Consider the following 19,654-nt stretch of genomic DNA (forward strand, 5'->3'; position numbering starts at 1 on the left):
GCTTGACATCATGGGAAAATCAGAGGAAATCAGCCAAGACCTCAGAAAAAAAAAATGTGGACCTCCACAAGTCTGGTTCATCCTTGGGAGCAATTTCCAAATGCCTGATGGTACCACGTTCATCTGTACAAACAACAGTATGCAAGTATAAACACCATGGGGCCACGCAGGCATCATACCGCTCAGGAAGGAGACGCATTCTGTCTCCTAGAGATGAACGTAGTTTGGTGTGAAAAGTGCAAATCAATCACAGAACAACAGCAAAGGACCTTGTGAAGATGCTGGAGGAAACAGGTAGACAAGTATCTATATCCACAGTAAAACGAGTCCTATATCGACATAACCTGAAAGGCTGCTCAGCAAGGAAGAAGCCACTGCTTCAAAACCGCCATAAAAAAGCCAGACTACAGTTTGCAAGTGCACATGGGGATATTTCTTTTTGGAGAAATGTCCTCTGGTCTGATGAAACAAAAATTAAACTGTCTGGCCATAATGACCATCGTTATGTTTGGAGGAAAAAGGGTGAGGCTTGCAAGCTGAAGAACACCATCCCAACCATGAAGCATGGGGGTGGCAGCATCATGTTGTGGGGGTGCTTTGATGCAGGAGAGACTGGTGCACTTCACAAAATAGATGGCATCATGAGGAAGGAAAATTATGTGGAAATATTGAAGCAAATTCTCAAGACATCAGCCAGGAAGTTAAAGCTCGGTCGCAAATGGGTTTTCCAAATGGACAATGACCCCAAGCATACCTCCAAAGTTGTAGCAAAATGCCTTAAGCACAACAAAGTCAAGGTATTGGAGTGGCCATCAAAAAGCCTTGACCTCAATCCGATAGAAAATTTGTGGGCAGAACTGTGTGCGAGCAAGGAGGCTACAAACTTGACTCAGTTGCACCAGTTCTGTCTGGAGGAATGGGCCAAAATTCCTGCAACTTATTGTGAGAAGCTTGTGGAAGGCTACACAAAACTTTTGGCCCAAGTTAAACAATTTAAAGACAATGCTACCAAATACTAACAAAGTGTATGTAAACTTCTGACCCACTGGGAATGTGATGAAAGAAATAAAAGCTGAAATAAATAATTCTCTCCACTATTATTCTGACATTTCACATTCTTCAAATAAATTAGTGATCCTAACTGACCTAAGACAGTGAATGTTTTCTACGATTAAATGTCAGGAATTGTGAAAACTGAGTTTAAATGTATTTGGCTAAAGTGTATGTAAACTTCTGACTTCAACTGTATATAATATAATGATCAAATTATTTTTCATGATTTATTTGTTATGTTGATTTAGGGATCTTTTATATGCCCTATTGTATGGAGAATATATTTTACTGTTCAGCTGGACAAAAATATCCAAGTGCATTTCACTTCGCAAGCAGAGACATTTAATAACTTTAATTTTTCCCTGCTCAACGCCCGCTTTCTGATCCCGAGAATAGCCCTAATCTGTCATAATCCTGTAGAGCATAAATGACCTGGCGCATCTGTGACTGACATTCTCGACTTGACTTTCTAACATGTAACTTTATCCCTAACGAATCACAAACTCTGACGCCTTATTAAGAGTTACTCCACAGCTTTGCATTTGTTCATACAAGAGAACAGCAACAAAAAGAGAGACCATGCTTTTGGTTTTGTTATGCAAATAAAAACTCAGTAACATCCATTGAATGACCTTTACATGTCTTGTGCATCTTTTGTTGCAAACGATTTCGTTTCAGCTAAAAGCCTATATAAACCTCAATATTAACCTAATTTCATCTGATAAAGGGTGCTTTGAAAGGTGTGATATTTAATCCCATCATAAAGAGCTTTAAGCTCTTCCCACCAAATCACAAACGCAAATCTCATATAATGAACTAACAGTTTCTCTGGAATTATCTCTTGATCTCAAAGTTGTTTAGAGATTTAGGTAATGCTTCACTGACAGCAGCTTGTGGAGGCATTTTAAATCTGCTCGTCCATGACAGACAGAGAGAGGGTCAAACGTATGACACTCCTGAAGCAGGTGCCTCTAGGTGTCTTGCTGCAAATTGACCCTCAGATGTAAAAAGAAATGCCCAGAACACAAGATAAATGCTGGTCTTGAAAGCATGGTGTCAAACTTTAAGCTTATTCAATTTGCAAATTTTTCCCTAATGAGGCTGTATTCCAGTTTAAAGGAAATATCCATTTAGGCAATAGATTTGATTAGGATTTTGTTCAAGGTGAAATGTTTATTTATAAATGTTTATTAGCCTATTTATTGTTTTGCAAACTTTATCATTGTTGCCTACAGTTATTTTTGCCCCCTTGTGTTCTACATAATTGTCTTACACGCAAATTGTCAGTCACAGCAGCAAAAATAAAAATAAATTTGCAAATATATAATAAATACACATGTAAATGTCTTATTATTGTGCAACTTAAACCATCATACCTTACTTCTACATCTATTTTGACAGACATGATGGTGCAAGACATTGAGTTTACTGTTTTGCTGTTAACTGGCCAAAAGCTGAAGTGTGTAATTTGTGTGCCACTGAATAGAATGCAAAAAATAAACACTGTTTTCAAACATTTTTCCAAATACACCCACCCGTCTGCTGTTGACAGAACAAACGGATAGTCCTGCCCCCAACTGACACCATTTGTTAAGTCAATGTTGTTGTGTTGGGATGGATGGGTCGCTCATAACAGAGGATTTCTTATAGCGTAAAAGAAACAGTATTTACAGTTTTTATGAAAATTAACCTACAAACCCACATCTCTGCATAATAACAAGGAATATGAGAAAGTACAACCCCAATTCCAAAAAAGCGAACAAAAACAAAAGGTGTGATTTGTAAATTCTATTCATCCTGTGCAATAATGAAAGCACTAAATCAACACATCATTTGCTGTTTTACCTTGTGAATTTCATGACTGCCACACTCCAAATAAGTTGGGACAGTTGTGCGTTTACCACTGTGTAACATCACCATTTCCTCTAGTAACACTTATTAAGTGTCAGGGCACCATATTTTGCCCACATTACAAGTGCACGTCTGTGTAAACAGAGAGTACTGACTTGTCTCCAACTGAGAAAGTGTGGTGCATTATGAAGCACAGAAAAATGACATTGTACCCCCATACAATTGTACAGCTGAAGACCTGTATAATGGATGAGTGGTGGTAAATTCAGCTTGCTGAACTTAAACTTAATAAACCTGTCTCTTCAGGGCCCAAATGCTTAAAGGTGTATTCTGGGTTCGATACATGTTAAGCTCAATCGAGAGCAGTTGTGGTGTAATGTTGATAACCACAAAAATTAATTTTTACTCGTCCCTCCTTTTCTTTTAAAATAAATAAATAAATAAATAAAAGCAAAAATCAAGGTTACAGTGAGGCACTTAGAATGGAAGTCAATGGGACCAATTTTTGGAAGGTTTAAAGGCAGAAATGTGAAGCTTATAATTTTATAAAAGCACTTAAATTAATTGATGTGTTAAAACTTGTGTATTATTTGAGCTGTAAAGTTGTTTAAATTGACATTTTTACAGCCATTTTAGGGTTTGTTGACATTACATCATCATGGCAACAGTTGTAAAATTGGCTATAACTTTACGCAGAAAAGGTTAGTACGTGATTTTATCACACTAAACTCATATTGTGTCTTGTGGCTACACTTTTTGAAAAAGTGAGTATTTTAATGTTCAAAAATTGCCCCCCATTCACTTCCATTGAAAGTGCCTTACTGTCACCCAGAAAAGGACAGGCAGTCAAATTAAATTTTTGTGGTAATCAACATTTTGCCACAAATGCTGTCAATTGAGCTTAAGTTGTACTGAACCCAGAATATTCCTTTAATAAGTGTTATTAGAAGAAATTATGTTACACAGTGGTAAACATTTGACTGTCCCAACTTTTTTGGAGCGTGTTGCAATCCTCTGATTGCAAAAACAATTAAAATCACAAGGTAAAACATAAATAAAATGTATTGTTGTTGCAGTGCTTTCAATATAGCACAGGGTAAATAGAATTTACAAATCACTCCTTTTTTGATTAGCATTTTCCATACTATCACAACTTTTTCGGAATTAGGGTTGTATTTAACACCGAAAAAGTTACAAACTTCAGCTTTAATCCTGGTTTTATTTTTTTATATATAAAATTTAAACGGTTCACTATTATACATGCTCATGATGTCTGAGCAATGATTTCACTAAATGAAAAATAACGGTTGACTTTATTTCCAGATGCATTTGAGAGGACGGCCTGTGTTTCAATATTTGACAATATAAAACAAGAACACTTTTTAAAATGCTTTGACATCTTAACATGAATTTGGTTATTTAGCAAACTTTTCCTATTACTTCAAACATTTTGAATAAATTAGCCATCAACCAATATACGTATCCTTTGCCTACTCATTCCTCTCTGATAGTTTCAGCATTTAACATATGATATTATGTGATTCCTGGGAAATCACTTAAAAAAAATCTGTTAAGTCATGCAATGTTTTATTTTTGTTCTCCACAACGTTATAAAGATTTTTGAAAAAGAATAGTTACATTAATAATCTCTAGCTTCGGATTCAGCTAAATTTGAATTAAACTGGCTCTGATCAATATTTAAATCTTGGCTCCCAATGCAGGCAGGAAAGATTTGGCTGTAAGTGATTTGCTGGCTGAAGGATGAGGCGAAGTTTATATGAAAGTAACCACAGCATTGAGTTCCGGGATGGTTGAGCGTGTTGTTCACCCTCATGTTGTTTCAAACCCATATGACTTTCCTTTCTTCCATGGAACACAAAAGGAGAAGATAGGAAGAATGACAGCCTTGTCACCACTGACTTTCATTGCATCTTTTTCTATACAATGAAAGTGAATGGTGACTGAGCCTGTCATTCTCCCTAACATCTCCACAAAAGAAGAATGTCACATGGGTTTGGAACATGAGGGTGATTAAATGACAGAATGTAAGTGAACTATCACTTTAAATTAAGTGGAAAACAACGCTTTTGCTGGGCTTCGTCTTAGAGGCAGGAGTTCTAATGTAAAATCCTTGTCTCTTAAGCTAATTTTATTTCAGAAAAAGACGGTTATGCCATGATGCAACATCTCCTACTGTCACAAGTGAAGTGTGACAAGAGTGGTCTCTTTAGAAAGTCCTTATTCGATCTGACAGACCAAACTCTGGTACGTCTTAATTTAACTGTTTGATCATTTGACAACTGACATCAACACAGTTAAAACGCTGCAAATGAAAACCTATTTAAGGAATTACGGTCTGTTGAGATTAAAAAGCGGATAACTACGAGACAGACATTCCTGCCACGCTTCAACAGAAAGTCATTTTCAGTAGCTAATAACACTCGACAGATACAAAGGAGATGTTGCTTTAACTGTAATTTCTTAATAGCAAATGTTAAATGTATCAAGTCTTACAATACAACTAAAATCACAGATAAATTATATGTATTATTACTCATTTAAGTGTTATACACTTAGATCCTGATAACTATGTGTTATATGTATCTTTTCTACACCCTGCATTGTTATATTTCGTGGCAACGGAGTGCAACGAATTGATGTAATGTCTATTGATGTAATATGAATAAACCTGATATAAAAATCTACAATGGACCTGTACCATGCTTATTGCAAACTTGCATGCCATAAGAACATCCTACATTAACCCGTTCAGTCCGTTCAAATGTAACTGTAGTATTTTAGTGTAATTGTCAATTTCAAGAGTCCAAATATCATTTGAGTAGGTATGTTTACAATAGTCCTGATAAGTATTTATATTTTCAGGTAAAACGTAAGATTTTGGATCTGGATTCTAAACATAACTTGGTGCTTGGTGTAGGACAAACCTTGTCATGTAGTCATGCAACTACAATAAGATATCTGCATAAGTGTTAATCATATTTTATTGATCGTGTTTTATTGATGTGAATATGTACTGTATTTGCGATACTGAGAAAAGCAAAAGAAATCAGTCACTGATGCAACGGAGATGAAAAGAATCAAAGACAGGATGGTTGAGACCGTACTCCCCCACTGTGGTTTTTTTCCAAACACATCTTTATTTAATTCAGTACAGTAAAAGCCTCAGGGAACTGAAGGAGGCCACGATGATTCTTCACGATAATAAATCAGCTTCTTGTCTTCTGCATCTTCTGCCATTTTAGGCAAAAACGGCTTGCCTCTTTACACCTCAGTGTCTTACCTCAACTGTAAAGTTAACTTTTTCTCTACATTGTTGTTTCTCCACGACAGACGATAATGAAGCTTAACTACCTGTTAGAGGTACATTTAATTACATGTACAAAACAACATGTGGTGAATCAAAACTACCAGCTCTGCATTACAACATAGCTTGATAAGTAGAACTGAACTGTATAGTAAAAAAATATTACATTCAGCCTTAATTAAATGTTGAACCAAAAAAACAAAAAAAACATTTGTATTTTTTCCAAAAATATATACGCGAGACATGAGCACGAGCAATCCAAGCAAGGGAAAGGACAATTTGTGTTAAACTTTGATTTTAACTTTACATAGAACTGGAATCAAAAACTATAGGAAAATAAACAATTAATGAAGTGAAATAGAATAACCACCTCTTGTTTTGTCTTTGTCTTCAGATTCCATGTCATTCCACCAGCAAGCATTCCTCGCCAGAGATACTTTCCATTTCTCAGCTCCAGTACTGCTTGACTTCATCTTGCCACTCTTAATACCTTCATTTTTCCTCAGATCTTGACAGTCACTTGTACACCAAGGTGTTATCTGCTTGCATATCCAGTTGCTTGAATAAATTATCTCTTATCTCTATTGTGATCTTGTGAAGCTATTAAGCATCATCCCTTTTGTGCTGTTGCCCAACCTTTTGTCTTGCTGATAATCCAATGTAACAGCACATGGACTTCTTCATGTTCAGCTCAACTGCTCATTGCGACATGCAATCAACACTACACTTGAGCTTAAGAACCACAATAAGCAACATTTCAGTAACGTGGAGGCAGGTAAGGCCTTTTAGGAGGATAAAAAGGACCAGCACCTCTAGGAGGTCCTCCAAAAGGTGGACCAGGATGCTTGCCTCTAGGGAAGGGTGGTACATGGTCATATGGAACTGGTGGTGGTCGACGGAGGGGCCGAGGTGGTGGATAGTGCCCAGGGTGAGGCGCACGGACATGATGGGGTGGCCAAGGCCTCTGCTCTAGGTGAGGGCGAACCCTGTGTTCTGGATAGTGAGGTGGTATCTCTTTAGGGAAATACTCATGTGCACGAGGGGAAACAGAGTGCATGTCATAGTGAGGTGGAGAGGGGCTACGAGGTGGATGATCATAGTATGGGTCAAAGTACGGATCGTCAGCCAAGGGTTGTGGAGGGCTTCGGTCTTCATGGTAGCCCCTTACAGGAGGAGACTCAATGTGGTGGCGTGGCATACTTGGAGGGTGCTGCAGAGGCACTCTTGTTAGATGTTGATGGTTGTAATCTACAGTCTCATTGGGTGGGATTTTGGGGACGTGGTTTGGTGGAATAGCAGAATAAGATGCCCCATCCCCATGTGGATGGAAAGGCTCCCTGTTTGGAACCTCATGAGATAAATGCTCATCATAGTTAGAGTTTGGGCCATACGAGCCATCAACACCTGCTTCAGCTTCACTGTAAGGTTCTTCCAAATTCATGTGAATGTGAGAACTGCCTGGCCTCAAGGAAGAAGCTGGAGGCAAGAAGTCTTGAGGTGGAGGTGGAGGCGGAAGGTTTGGGATAGGTGGTAGAGGTGAGGTGAAGAAGGTAGGCTCGGCAAGATTCTGTCTTGTATCTTGGGTGTGGTACAAATTTGCTCCATATGCGTCCGAGCTGGCCATCATTTGCTGCTCTTGACCATCTCGATACGCCTCACCATACAAGTTACCTTCTCGTCCTGCATCACTGATTGAGGTATTTTGCCTCGGCTCCTGATGTATGGCACCAGGTTTGTCGCTTGAAGGTTGCTGGTTGCTGGGCACAGAAGTAGAACCCATTACTTCGATAAGTTGATGCCGTTTGGCTTCTGCCTCTGTGAGAGAGGGCACTGAGATTTGGGAGGCCTTTTCTGCTTGTCCAATGTTCTGGTGAATTTCTGTACCAGCTTGTGATCTTGGATCAGAATGAAAATTTTGTTCTGGTCGAGATGGAAGTGAGAGTGTAGATTTAGCATCTAAAGCTGTGGCTGTAGACGCTGTTTGTCCCTGTTGATACAGAAAGGGCTCTGATCTTGGGACATCCATAATCTCATCTTGAGTTGGTGTGGAACCAGCCTCGTCCCTTACGGGGGTTCCACCAAGGTTCTCTGCACTTGCTAAGGGGCTATCAACAGTTCCCTTTGGCCATGGCAGAACAGATGGGAAGCCCAAATTAAATCCTTTTAGACATGAGTGCCCTTGGAGGAGGTTGTCGATCTTGGAGTCCAGGGTGGAGTTGACGGAGGAGCTGGGATTTACTTTCTCATTCATCATATCTGATTGAGTAGACATGGGAACCACACATACTTGAGGAGTAGGATCTCTGGCCAATGGGTCACCAGATGAAGTTGGTATGACTTTAGGAGGTGGTTGAGCATGTGCTGTTAATGGAGGGGTGAGGGATGGTTTTTCAGGATTTGAAGCTGAAGTTGAGGTGGTCTTTGCAGACTGGTTGTTTAGTAAAGACGAAAGACCTGGGGCAAAAATTACAGAAAGAGAAAAGTAGGGGGTAGGGACGCAAGGGTCAGCAGATGGATTTAAAAAAAATAAATTTACTAACTCACTCATACAAGCCTTTTCTAATATTATCATGTGCTTGGTGTTATTTTCTTGCCAGAAGTAGGCAAAGGCCTTTAAAAGGTACACTATGGAATTCTGGGCTCTTTAACAACATCTGTGATTGAAACAAAATTTCAAGTTACTTGCGGAGGAACATGGTTCTAATTTTTTTTATGACAGTTATTCTTAAGCACTGCTCTTCTACGTGGATGAATCTGATGGTCTGAGGTATACACATGGTTGCTTGTGATCTCCATATCCGAGCGGATCTGACTAGCTAGACCAAGAGTCACTGACAGTAAAAGAAAGTCCTACAAGATGCATATCTGAACAATGTGTCTGAGCAACTAAGTAGCATTTCTGCTACTGGACATAAAAAAAAAAAAAAAGTGAACGACTGACATTTTCCGCCAAATTGAACTGAATAACTCACTTGTAAATCCTGATTGTAGGCTTACACTAGTGTCTCAGCGTAAAGCAATGCGATTTTGTTTTGTTTTTTTATGTAACAGGCTCAACAATGGTGTTTTGTTTATTTAAAAAAATAAAATAAACAAGAAAATCCTCCACAGTGTACCTTTAAACAGCTTGACCATACAACAATCTTTAAAGTCAACATGACTTGCAATTATTTGCAATCAATTTTACTTTTATAATGTAATGTTATTCCAAGTGAAAATGCATGGTAGGACTGGATTTTATCCATCAGCAATGGATCAATGGATCATGAAAAGTGGTAATTACATGCCAGAATGTACTAGTGGGCATAGACTCTGTATGACAGGTGGTTAAAGGGAAGGGTCTAAAAAAATTTTTGAAAAAAGGCATGGAGTTGCCAGTCAAAAAAATAAAAAAAAAAAAAAAAATAAATCATATATCACTTGCGGAGCAAATGATGACATATTTTGATGAAAGATTATGACGATAAAAATATTTTTCTTTGGAATTACATGCATCAAAGAAATCATGCACAATAGGACCAGGAACATATCTTAAGAAAGTAAATAATTTTGATTTCATGTTGACTTTATCTAAATTTAGCAAATCTTGATTCTTTCATTTCTCAAAACACTTTGCTTTCCCATTTCTCACCCTGAAGACCACCTTGGGTTTGTGTTTTGGATAGGACACTGAGTAGGGTGTTGGTGTTGATGTCCACCCTAGAGAGAAAGCTGGCCAGTGGGTTGGCAGAAGGAGAAGCAGTAGGGGGCGTCTTCAGAGTTGAGGTTGGAGTGGAGGGTACGCTTGGGGAAGACAGAGACACGGGACTAACTCCTACAGCTGCAAAGGAAAAACAAAATAATCTTTGAATGCAAGATTCTACATACAAACTAGGGATGGGCATTTTGGTCATTTTGTCTATGTAATAGACAAAATGAGTACTCGAGTACTCGACGAGTAATTATTTCGAGTACTCGAGTACTCATTTTGAGAGGCAATGATATGTACATAACTGTACATATAATGACATGTCTGACAAACGTCTTTGGCTGCTGCATTGCATCTTGTTTCAGTGTACTGTCTTTTTATTATTACAGGCTGTTATAAAATAATCTGTTACAAAATGTACAAAAGATTGCATAATCAAAATATAATGCATTATATTTTGTCATTATGTGAAGATCCGCTGCCCAACTTAATGAAAGAATGTGCACAACGCGCATCTGTCTGTTCTTTCTTCAGGTTACTGTAGTAACCCTAGTAAGCACGCACCAGTTTTTTTATTGACTGTCTGAACCAAATCGCAGTTGGCTTAACAGGAGACTCCATAACCATTGCGTTTTAATATGCATGTTAAGTTGAAGTTCAGTTTTGAAGACGCTGCATTCTGTTCCATTTAGCTGCACTCTGTCTAGCTGTTTGAAACACTTGTCTGCTGTATGTGCTGCTTCAACACGTTGAGTCCACTGCCACACGCCTGGTGTGTGTGTGTCTCCTCAAGTGTTTGCTCCCGTGGGGAAAGCTGCAATGCTCCATATTGTTGTTGCTGTGATGATTCATGAAGTGTTCCTTTCAACTCAGAGAGTCAGAATTTCCACTTTTCAACTGGGGAAAGTGCAACGGAATAACACATTTTGTCGAACTTCTAATTTGAAAACTCGTGTGGAAACCTTCAACTCCGATTTCGTCGAGATGCAGGTGTGTTAAGTCACGCAAACATTTCGGCACCCAGGGCAGGGAGGTTTACAGTCAGTGACAAACATTCACTTTTATTAAATAATATCCATTAACGAGTCAAAGTTCTTGCATTAAATGATAATAAAACGTGTTTAGCAAATGTTTTGCAGAGACCGGTGTTCAATTCACGGTTAATTACACTCTCTTTTGATTATCGTAATGATAGCATTGCAGTGTCGTAAAACAGTTTTGTTGCTATGAGACGTCTCTGACAATCAATGTACCCCTCAAAATCACAATGTAATCAATCTCAAAATTAAAAATAAGCTCCCTCTTTGACAAGTTTGTGTTTAGTTGTCAGGTAATTGTCACCGAATTTAGAATTAAGTGAAATGCCACATCATGCATGATCACCATCGTTCACTGCTGCCACGTCAGAGCATCCGAGTACTCATTCCCATCCCTAAAACAAACGTAAACCTGTTTCCGATCTTTGCACGCTGTCATGCAGTATGGATTGTTTTTTTGCTTTGCCATCCACCTCACGATACAGTATACACTGTGATTCATATGGCACGATTTATCACAATATTTTTACAATGATTGATAAGGGTTTGATATTGATGAATTATTTGTTAAGAAGCACACTGATAAACAGAGCACGGGATCATGAGTGAAAACAGAAAGCGGTGCCTTGTATTCCTGCTGGTTTCTTTAACAGTATAAGTCTGTTAAAGTTGAGCAGTTTTCAACAGGTTGTTATTTTTAATGCTGATATTAGACAGAGTCCTAAGCTTGCAGTCAGGTTAGCAATGTTTGCTTTTTGCATTGTGCCACCTATTGCACAAGCATGAATTTGCAGACAACAAATATTTGCATCGCTTTTGGTGTGAAAGGGCCATTTGTCAGCAATATTAGTTACGGTTACTACTGTAAAATCATGATCAATTTTATTAAGAGTGATGATGTGTAATTTGAAAAACATTTATTTGGCGCATGGAACAGTGTTGTCTCTTTTCCTCCTCAGTGCTGTTTAGCATGTCCGTGGTGTCCACTGTCTGAAATGTTTGACTTCCTCTAGAACACTTTAAACTTGAAAATTCTTATTAGAGTTCAAATGGGTTGCATCAGTTTTGTGGCCTGCACTACAATATCAAGGGAAGCCCATTTGGCAGGCAGGCACTCTAGAGATACAGTAGAATAGAGCAGAGCAGATCACTGGTCACGATTGCTTCAGTGAAGGCACACTCACGCGACGCGCCAAAACCAGGCTTCAAACGCACTGCGATGCACACTAAAATGCTTCTCATCTGAAATGCACATGAATGATTAGGGTGACTGCTGAAAAAAGTAAATGAAGGAAGAACCCTGCCATTATTCTTTCACTGCTGTCCGCGACCCTATTCAAACACACCTGCAACCCATATTTGGGTCGCAACCCACCAGTTGAGAAGCACTGCATTAAAATGTACACACTATATATATCGATAATATATGATTTTAACCCTACTTTTTATTGACAGACAGTACAGAGGGGATAGAATTAGTGTGGAGACAGTAGAGGAATTGGATTGGGACACAACACAGGCCATTTCAAACCTGCATGTTCCATATAAGCACCATGGCTTACCACAGGGCCACAGCTATGACCAGTTTGCACCTCCACAACCCTGTTTTTAAAGTGCTGTACAAATCTATACTAACTACATAGTCTCACCTGAATTCTTCATAACGTTTGTGATTGTGCTCAGGATGGAGCTGATCTTGCCTAGATCAACGCCAGCAAGGTTCACTGGCAGTGACTGTGTTGTTGAGGGACCCGTCACCGATGGGGCTGTGGTCTTTTTTGTTGGAGTGCCTTCCTTAGTTTGTAAGGATTCTGTGACATTCTCAGTAACAGAAGATGGCTTGGACTCAACAGCAGGAACCACACGTTCCTCTACTGGTGGAAGGAAACAAAAATTAAAGAAAAAAAAAAGATTCTCTCATTCTGTCTATTCAATCATCAGACTTCATATACTTCAAAACCAAATGTTAACTTTTCAAACTTAATATAGCCAAAAATAATCAGAAGTACTACCTATGAAAACCATACTATGTGTGAAATATAACTTAGTGTGACAAGGAAGAGGGCATGGCTGGGCCGTGAGGATGTACGTCCGGCACTGAATCAGCTGATCAACGGGAGAGCAAGATAAAGGGGAGCTGGAGGTGCCAGTTCGAGAGAGAGAGAGAGACAGAGACGCACTCGTCCACTTGCATGTGTGTCTGTGTTAGTTTTATGTTGAATTTCTTATTAAACTTTGTTTACTGTTCAGCCGGTTCCAAGTGACCCTATTTACTTTAATACACACCCCTGTTCTAATTGTCAAAAATTCATTGGTGCTCGTAAATTAAAAGAAAAATGATTGTCTTTGCAATTTTTCATCAAAATGTAAACTTAAGAGGTGTTCACCAACTGTTTTTGTGTTGGTTTTCCATGTAAGAACGCGGTAGATGGACGTCTGTGACTGCTGTGCTACTTCTCGCTGTTTTTCCAGCATCTCGCACAGACGCACCACGTTTTTAAGACCCTATGTCAAGTTAAAGGGATAGTTCACAAAATGGGGGACCCCATTTTGAAAATCTGCTTAGGGCCCCCAAAATGTTAGGGCTGGCCCTGAAGATGTGCCACGAGACACGGCATTATATTTTATTCACTACACGGCTAGCTTTTTTTGCGCAATAATGCATTTGGTCTGAACGGCCCCTTCCACCATTTCTGAAACAAGCACTTTTATTTTTCAACCCCTCCTCAGTAATATAGAGATAACTGTTCCAACTTTCACAATCCAATCAAATTCCCCGATGAATAAAATCAAGTCACACCCGACATTGCCCGTCCTTAACTGTAACAGTTAAGGACGAGCAAAGAGGCGGCGGGAACCGGCTGAACAGTAAACAAAGTTTAATAAGAAACTCAACATAAAACAAACATAAACACAGAAACACATGCAACGCGGCCGTGTGCGTCTCTCTCTCTCGAACTGGCACCTCCGGCTCCCCTTTATCTCGCTCTCCGGCTGATCAGCTGATTCAGCGCCGGCTGTGCATCGTCACGGCCCGGCCCTCCTCCTTGTCACACTTAGTAAAGGTCATTTTGTACCTATGATGGCAGGTGTTTCAGTCTCCTCTACATCTGAGAGCTCCATGTCCTCTACGTCACGATTGTCTTTATCTCCCAACGGGTCACCAGGTTTTGGGGAACCCCCGACAGAGGAGAGAGGGCTGGGAGCATCACCCAGAGCAATCAGGTCTTCCTCCATTGCCTGTCCATCCAGCTCTGGGTCTGGGATACCAATCTTACCCAGGGAATGGAAGGGCGACTCTGAGCCCGTGGGCGAAGGGGCATCTTCAATGGGGGAGGGAATGGGCGAGTCATTTGGATCAGGAAGCATAGCCTTCAGTGCATCGAGCTTGCACTTTAGGTGTGAAACTCGGTTTGCAAATGTCTCATAGGCCTGGAAAGGAATGATTTTAAGAGAGGTTGCACTATTAGTTTAGATAACTAAATAACTAAACTTTGACATTCACAAAATTGCCAAATATTTGTCCAAAATTTGTCAAAATTATTACATTCTTTTTAATCTTAAAGGGGTCATGACATGCCTTTTTTTTATTATTTCAAAATGTTCCTTGAGGTTCACTTATAATATTATTAAAGTTTTTTGCACAAAAAAAAAAAAAAAAAAAAAAAAAAAAAAACACGTGTAAAATATGGTAAGTTTGACCCTCTGTCAGAAACTATCACTTTTAGTGCTGCTTCTCCTTTAAAATTTGACAGTAAACGCCCACTGTTATGATCGGATCTCTGCTGTTGACTAACCTGTCATCTAACTGCTCACCACTACTGGGCAGGCTACAGAAGTGATAAGGTAAAGTAGTGGTTGATGTGTTGTTTTGGAGGTGGTCAGTTGCAAATATCTATTCCATCCAAATTGAAAATGTTATTTTTGCTGTGAGGAAGTTTTGAGTTCTGAAATTTACAGTATGCTTTTATTGTACAATGAACTACATGTGACAAGATCAGGAAAAATTTAATTCCTCATGTCCCCTTTAATAAAAGCATATTTAATGTAAACATGAAATCAAAAGTGACCCTATTTACTTTAATACACACCCCTGTTCTAACTGTCAAAAATTCATTGGTGCTTGTAATTTAAAAGAAAAATGCTTGTCTTTGCAATTTTTCATCAAAATGTAAACTTAAGAGGCGTTCACACAACTGTGTTTTTGTGTCTGTCTGCACTGTTTTAAGCAGTTTTTCCATGTAAGAACACGGTAGATGCACGTCTGTGACCGCTGCACCACTTCTCGCTGTTTTTTCAGCATCTCGCACAGGCGCACCGCATTTTTAAGACACTACGTCAAGTTAAAGGGATAGTTCACCCAAAACTGAAAATTCTTTATTCATTTACTCACCCTCATGCCATCCCATATGTGAACAACTTTCTTTCTTCTGCAGAACACAAATTAAGATTTTTAGAAGAATATCTCAGCTCTGTAGGTCCATACAATGCAAGTGAATGGTGACCAGGACTCAGAAGGTCCAAAAATGACATGGAGGCATAAAAGTAATCCATATGACTCCAGTGGTTAAATCCATATTTTCAGAAGCAATATGATTGGTGTGGGTGAGAAACAAAAAAATATTTAAGTCCTTTTTTACTATCAATCTCCATCTTTGACCAGACCAAACCAGTGGGTGGCTGAATGTGAAAATGAAAGTCAATTCCACACCAGAATGTGAAAATGAAAGTGTAGATTTACAGTTAAAAAAGCACTTAATATTGATCTGTTTCTCACCTACACCTATCACATCACTTCAGAAGATATGGATTTAACCACTGGAGTCTTATGGATTACTTTTATACTGCCTTTTGGGCCTTCAAATTCTGGTCACCATTGCATTGCATTGTGAGGACCAACAGAGCTGAAATATTCTTCTAAAAATCATTGTTTGTGTTCTGCAGAAGAAAGCCATCCACATCTGGGATGGCATGAGGGGTGAGTAAATGAAGAGAGAATTTTCATTTTGGGGTGAAATAGCCTTTTTAAAAAACGTCAAATTTTAAGATGTGCAGAGCCGGCCTTGCTGAATAAGTGACATTTGCGGCTGCGGCCCCCGCTGCCACAGCCCTACCGCTGGTTCAGTAGGCTATAGTCATATAATACTTTGCAATAAGTGAAAATAGCACTGGGCACACAAACCAGCTATATGCATGCCAATAGTCCGATGGAACCTGTCAAAGCTATTAAAAATAAATGTGTGTTCATATATATGAATTTGACCTCCTTCAGCTTAAGATCTGATGTGGCGACGTTAGTAAGATAGCTGGTTATTTGTGTGGGTGATCCAAGTTCGAGTCCATCTTTTGCTTATTTCAGTATTTTCACCTAATCGATCTAGGTTAGCCAAGACATACAGTACATGCCATCTGAAAATTTTTATTTAAAATAAGTGACACACAAAAGGTCTAAATAAAATGTCTAAGGGGACTGTGATATCACTGATAATAAACACAGCATTTTCGACATGATCACTAAACGTTAGGCAGTGCAGAGAAGTGGGTGGATGGGCACATGAACATATGAAATGCAGCTTATTCTAGTGGCTCGGCATCTCACAGGCCAGCGGAACGAGGGTCGCGGTAACACGTTTTCTGGACCTGAAGAAACCGCTCTCTCTAATGCCACTCTCGGCATTTGAAGACAACAGTGACGAGGTACCCTTATGTGACACATCAGGTGCGTTTCTTCCCGCTGCCAGCGATGTAGTTAATTTCCGTCTCAATAGCCTACTTATTAGATTATATACTGTTTTATTATACACTAGGGTGCAAACACCATATTGTGTCACTATTTACAGTAAGTGTTCAGTACCATACCTTAATTTGGTCAATTAATTCTTTATTAATTTGCACAGAATTTCATGAAATATATTTATTAATTTGTGCATGTGATGTATGTTTGGTTAGTTTAAAAAATCGTGTTCTTTCTTTTTTGTATTTATCAAGTAGTTATAGCCTACCTGTTCTGATAAATTACAGTTGACCGTTTTGCATTTTTAAGCATTATGCTTTTAAATAAATAGACTTGATAAAATCAAGTCACACCCGACATTTTGTCCTCATTAAATAGCTTTACATTTCACTTGGAAAAACATCACATTATGAAGTCGAACGCCGCTTTATGTTTACTTTTACTTTGCGAAACAAACAACAAATTAATGTTTAAATTACTTATCCCAAAAAATTCAACAGTGGTTTGTAGAGAGATAAATTATGAACTGAGTCAATACAAGACCCTGCACATCCGGTTGTTTCAAAGGAAATTACCAAATATGGCCCGAACACAGACAGTGTAATTTAAAGGTGGAGTAAGTGATTTCTGAGAAAGACTTTTGATATTTGAACTCAACAGCCAAACAAACACCCCTCCATTCAATGCTCCTTCATAAGCTCTGCCCCCCAAATTCATGCACGCGCAATAGTGTTGTTGTGTGCACAGAATGGACAGCTAGCGGACCGTGAAGAAATATTCACGGAATTTGACAAAAAGTGTTTTGGATTAAAATAACTTTCTCCACCTTTAACTGTGTTCTATTCAAAACAGACAAGGACAATACAAACTGGTCTGGACTTCAGTTTAGTACAAATCCAATTAAGACACAGGGCTGCTGAAACAACTAAAAGCATTAAATTAGCATTTGGTCATTATTTCTGAAAGGGCTATTTCATGCAGGTTTCAAATATAAAGCTATTTTTTGTCATGAGCAACAAATTAATGAGTCTGGTGGAAGGCCTCAGGCTGCTATGAGCAAGGAGAGATTAGGACTCTTGTAGAACCAAATGGAGATAATTTGATTTCATGAAGTGCTTTTTGGAAATATAACATTTTACTTATTTCCTACTAGCCCATTTCATTTGAAATGACCTGATTGTTCTCCATACTCATTCTAATCTCCCAGAGAGGGAATTTCCAATGGCTAATGTGTAAACAACAAAATCTGTACTTACCACTTGCAAATACTGCAAATTGCACACTATTTTAAGAAGTGTTCGTAACCTGTTTAGCTTATGTTGTTAAGAATCGTGTTCAATGACTGCAGCTAAGCATATCCTTTCAAAGCTGTTGTACTGAATACATTTTTTTTTGCATTCGGCAGACGATTTTATTCAAAGCAACTTGCGGTGCGTTCAAGGTATACATTTTTATCAGTATGTATGTTCTCTGGGAATCAAACCATGAGCAACATGAACCATTCATTGGGAGGCACCCAAAAAATTATCCCCACTTAAAAACCAAACGAGTTCCCAGCACTCACTTTAGCGACAATCTTGACCTCTTTATATTGCATCTCGTAGAATATGTCTGCGTTCTCTAGAGCCTCCATTAAGGGAGGTCCTTTTTTGACCTCACCATCCAGAAAAGAGACAAACTCCTGAAGCTTTGCGCTCCCATCTTCAAAATCTCTGGAGAACCTCTTACCTCCTGCCTTGTCTGAGAAGTGAAATGCAAAAGGAATGAAAACATGAACATTTTGGGAAAAAAATAAAAGAGATATAATCATGCATATCCACTGAACACAAATTCTAAGAACAAACACAAGGCTTCTTGGTTTAGTGACCTTTCAATTTCTTCAGAGCCTCTGTACTGCATACATCCACTCGCATGGCTGCTAACTGTTTCTCTTTTTGCTCAATGTCATCCATGGAGTTTCTGTACTTGGACAGATGCTCGATAAACGCTGAGGGCTTGATGGGTAAAAATTAAAAAAAATGCATGTTAGGAGTAATACAAAAGGGAATTTACATTTAAAATGGGCCCAAGGGGCCCAAACATTTGTTCCAATGTAAACTTTAAATATAGACTATTTATTTACCACAAACTCAGCCACAATCTTGGATTTCAGGGCGGCTTTGGAGCTGGCGGGAGCTGAAACTGGAAAAAAGCAATGTCAGTGAAATTTTAATTACATCTCACAAATTTCAAAAGTATATGTAAATCTGTCTTTTCTGGTTTTTAAATGCACAAGACTTCAAAACATTGTAGCAAGCCTTTAATTATACTTCTAAAAGGCAATATTAAATTCACAAATCATGTTTTGTTTACTGTAATTTCCTTTTCTGATAAGTAACTGATTTTAGTTGTTGGCTTGGTATGCAAGTCTGACCTTTTGGTGGTTCTTCTGTCTGAACTAGGCCGTTCCTCAGCTGACCGATGAACTCCTCTGAATACACGTTTCTCTCTTCCCAAATGGACAGGATCCTTCCCACAGACTTGATCATTTTAGAATCCTTCATGGCACTGGAAGGAAATACAATAGGTTTCATAAAAACAAAGATCTTTTCAGACATTCATAAGCAGCCAAACTGAGTCCTTTGACAATGTTTTAGACTATTTTAGTGACAGTAAAATGTAGGCCATAAATTATAAACTGGGCCTAACTGCACACTAAGGCTTTGCAGAAAATAAGACTTTAGCATAGTGAAAATTTTCTCTCACAGGACTTTCTCAACGATCACCCTGGTTTCCTCTTTGTCTTGTGTTAGAAAGTTCAGTGCTTTAAAGAAATAGTTCACCCAAAAATGAAACGTCTCTCATCATTTACTCACCCTCATGCCATCCCAGTATGTGTATGACTTTCTTTATTCTGCAGAACACAAGATATTTAGAAGAAAATCTCAACTCTGTAGGTCCATACAGTGCAAGTGTTACCAGTCCTG

General features: G+C 38.8%; 1 protein-coding gene across 5 annotated transcripts in view; it reads right to left on the reverse strand.

Annotated features, from left to right (window-relative positions):
* LOC127421118 (CUGBP Elav-like family member 3) overlaps positions 1–19,654 on the reverse strand; it is a 95,778-nt gene that overhangs the window by 44,824 nt on the left and 31,300 nt on the right. For 2 of the 5 annotated variants that reach the window (XM_051663887.1, XM_051663886.1), the window contains exon 1: positions 6,600–6,982. Coding sequence is in view for 2 of the 5 variants with exons in the window: in XM_051663885.1 (XP_051519845.1) it covers positions 6,987–8,683; positions 9,861–10,049; positions 12,604–12,828; positions 14,032–14,386; positions 18,253–18,428; positions 18,556–18,682; positions 18,811–18,869; positions 19,102–19,235 (2,962 nt within the window). In the remaining 3 variants the exon portion in view is untranslated. Of the gene's footprint in view, positions 1–5,924; positions 8,684–9,860; positions 10,050–12,603; positions 12,829–14,031; positions 14,387–18,252; positions 18,429–18,555; positions 18,683–18,810; positions 18,870–19,101; positions 19,236–19,654 lie in introns of those variants that run through there. The other 3 variants (XR_007893936.1, XM_051663884.1, XM_051663885.1) reach the window with 3 other exon arrangements.

Source organism: Myxocyprinus asiaticus, chromosome 30 (genome assembly GCF_019703515.2).
Source record: "Myxocyprinus asiaticus isolate MX2 ecotype Aquarium Trade chromosome 30, UBuf_Myxa_2, whole genome shotgun sequence".
Taxonomy (NCBI): Eukaryota; Metazoa; Chordata; class Actinopteri; order Cypriniformes; family Catostomidae; genus Myxocyprinus; species Myxocyprinus asiaticus.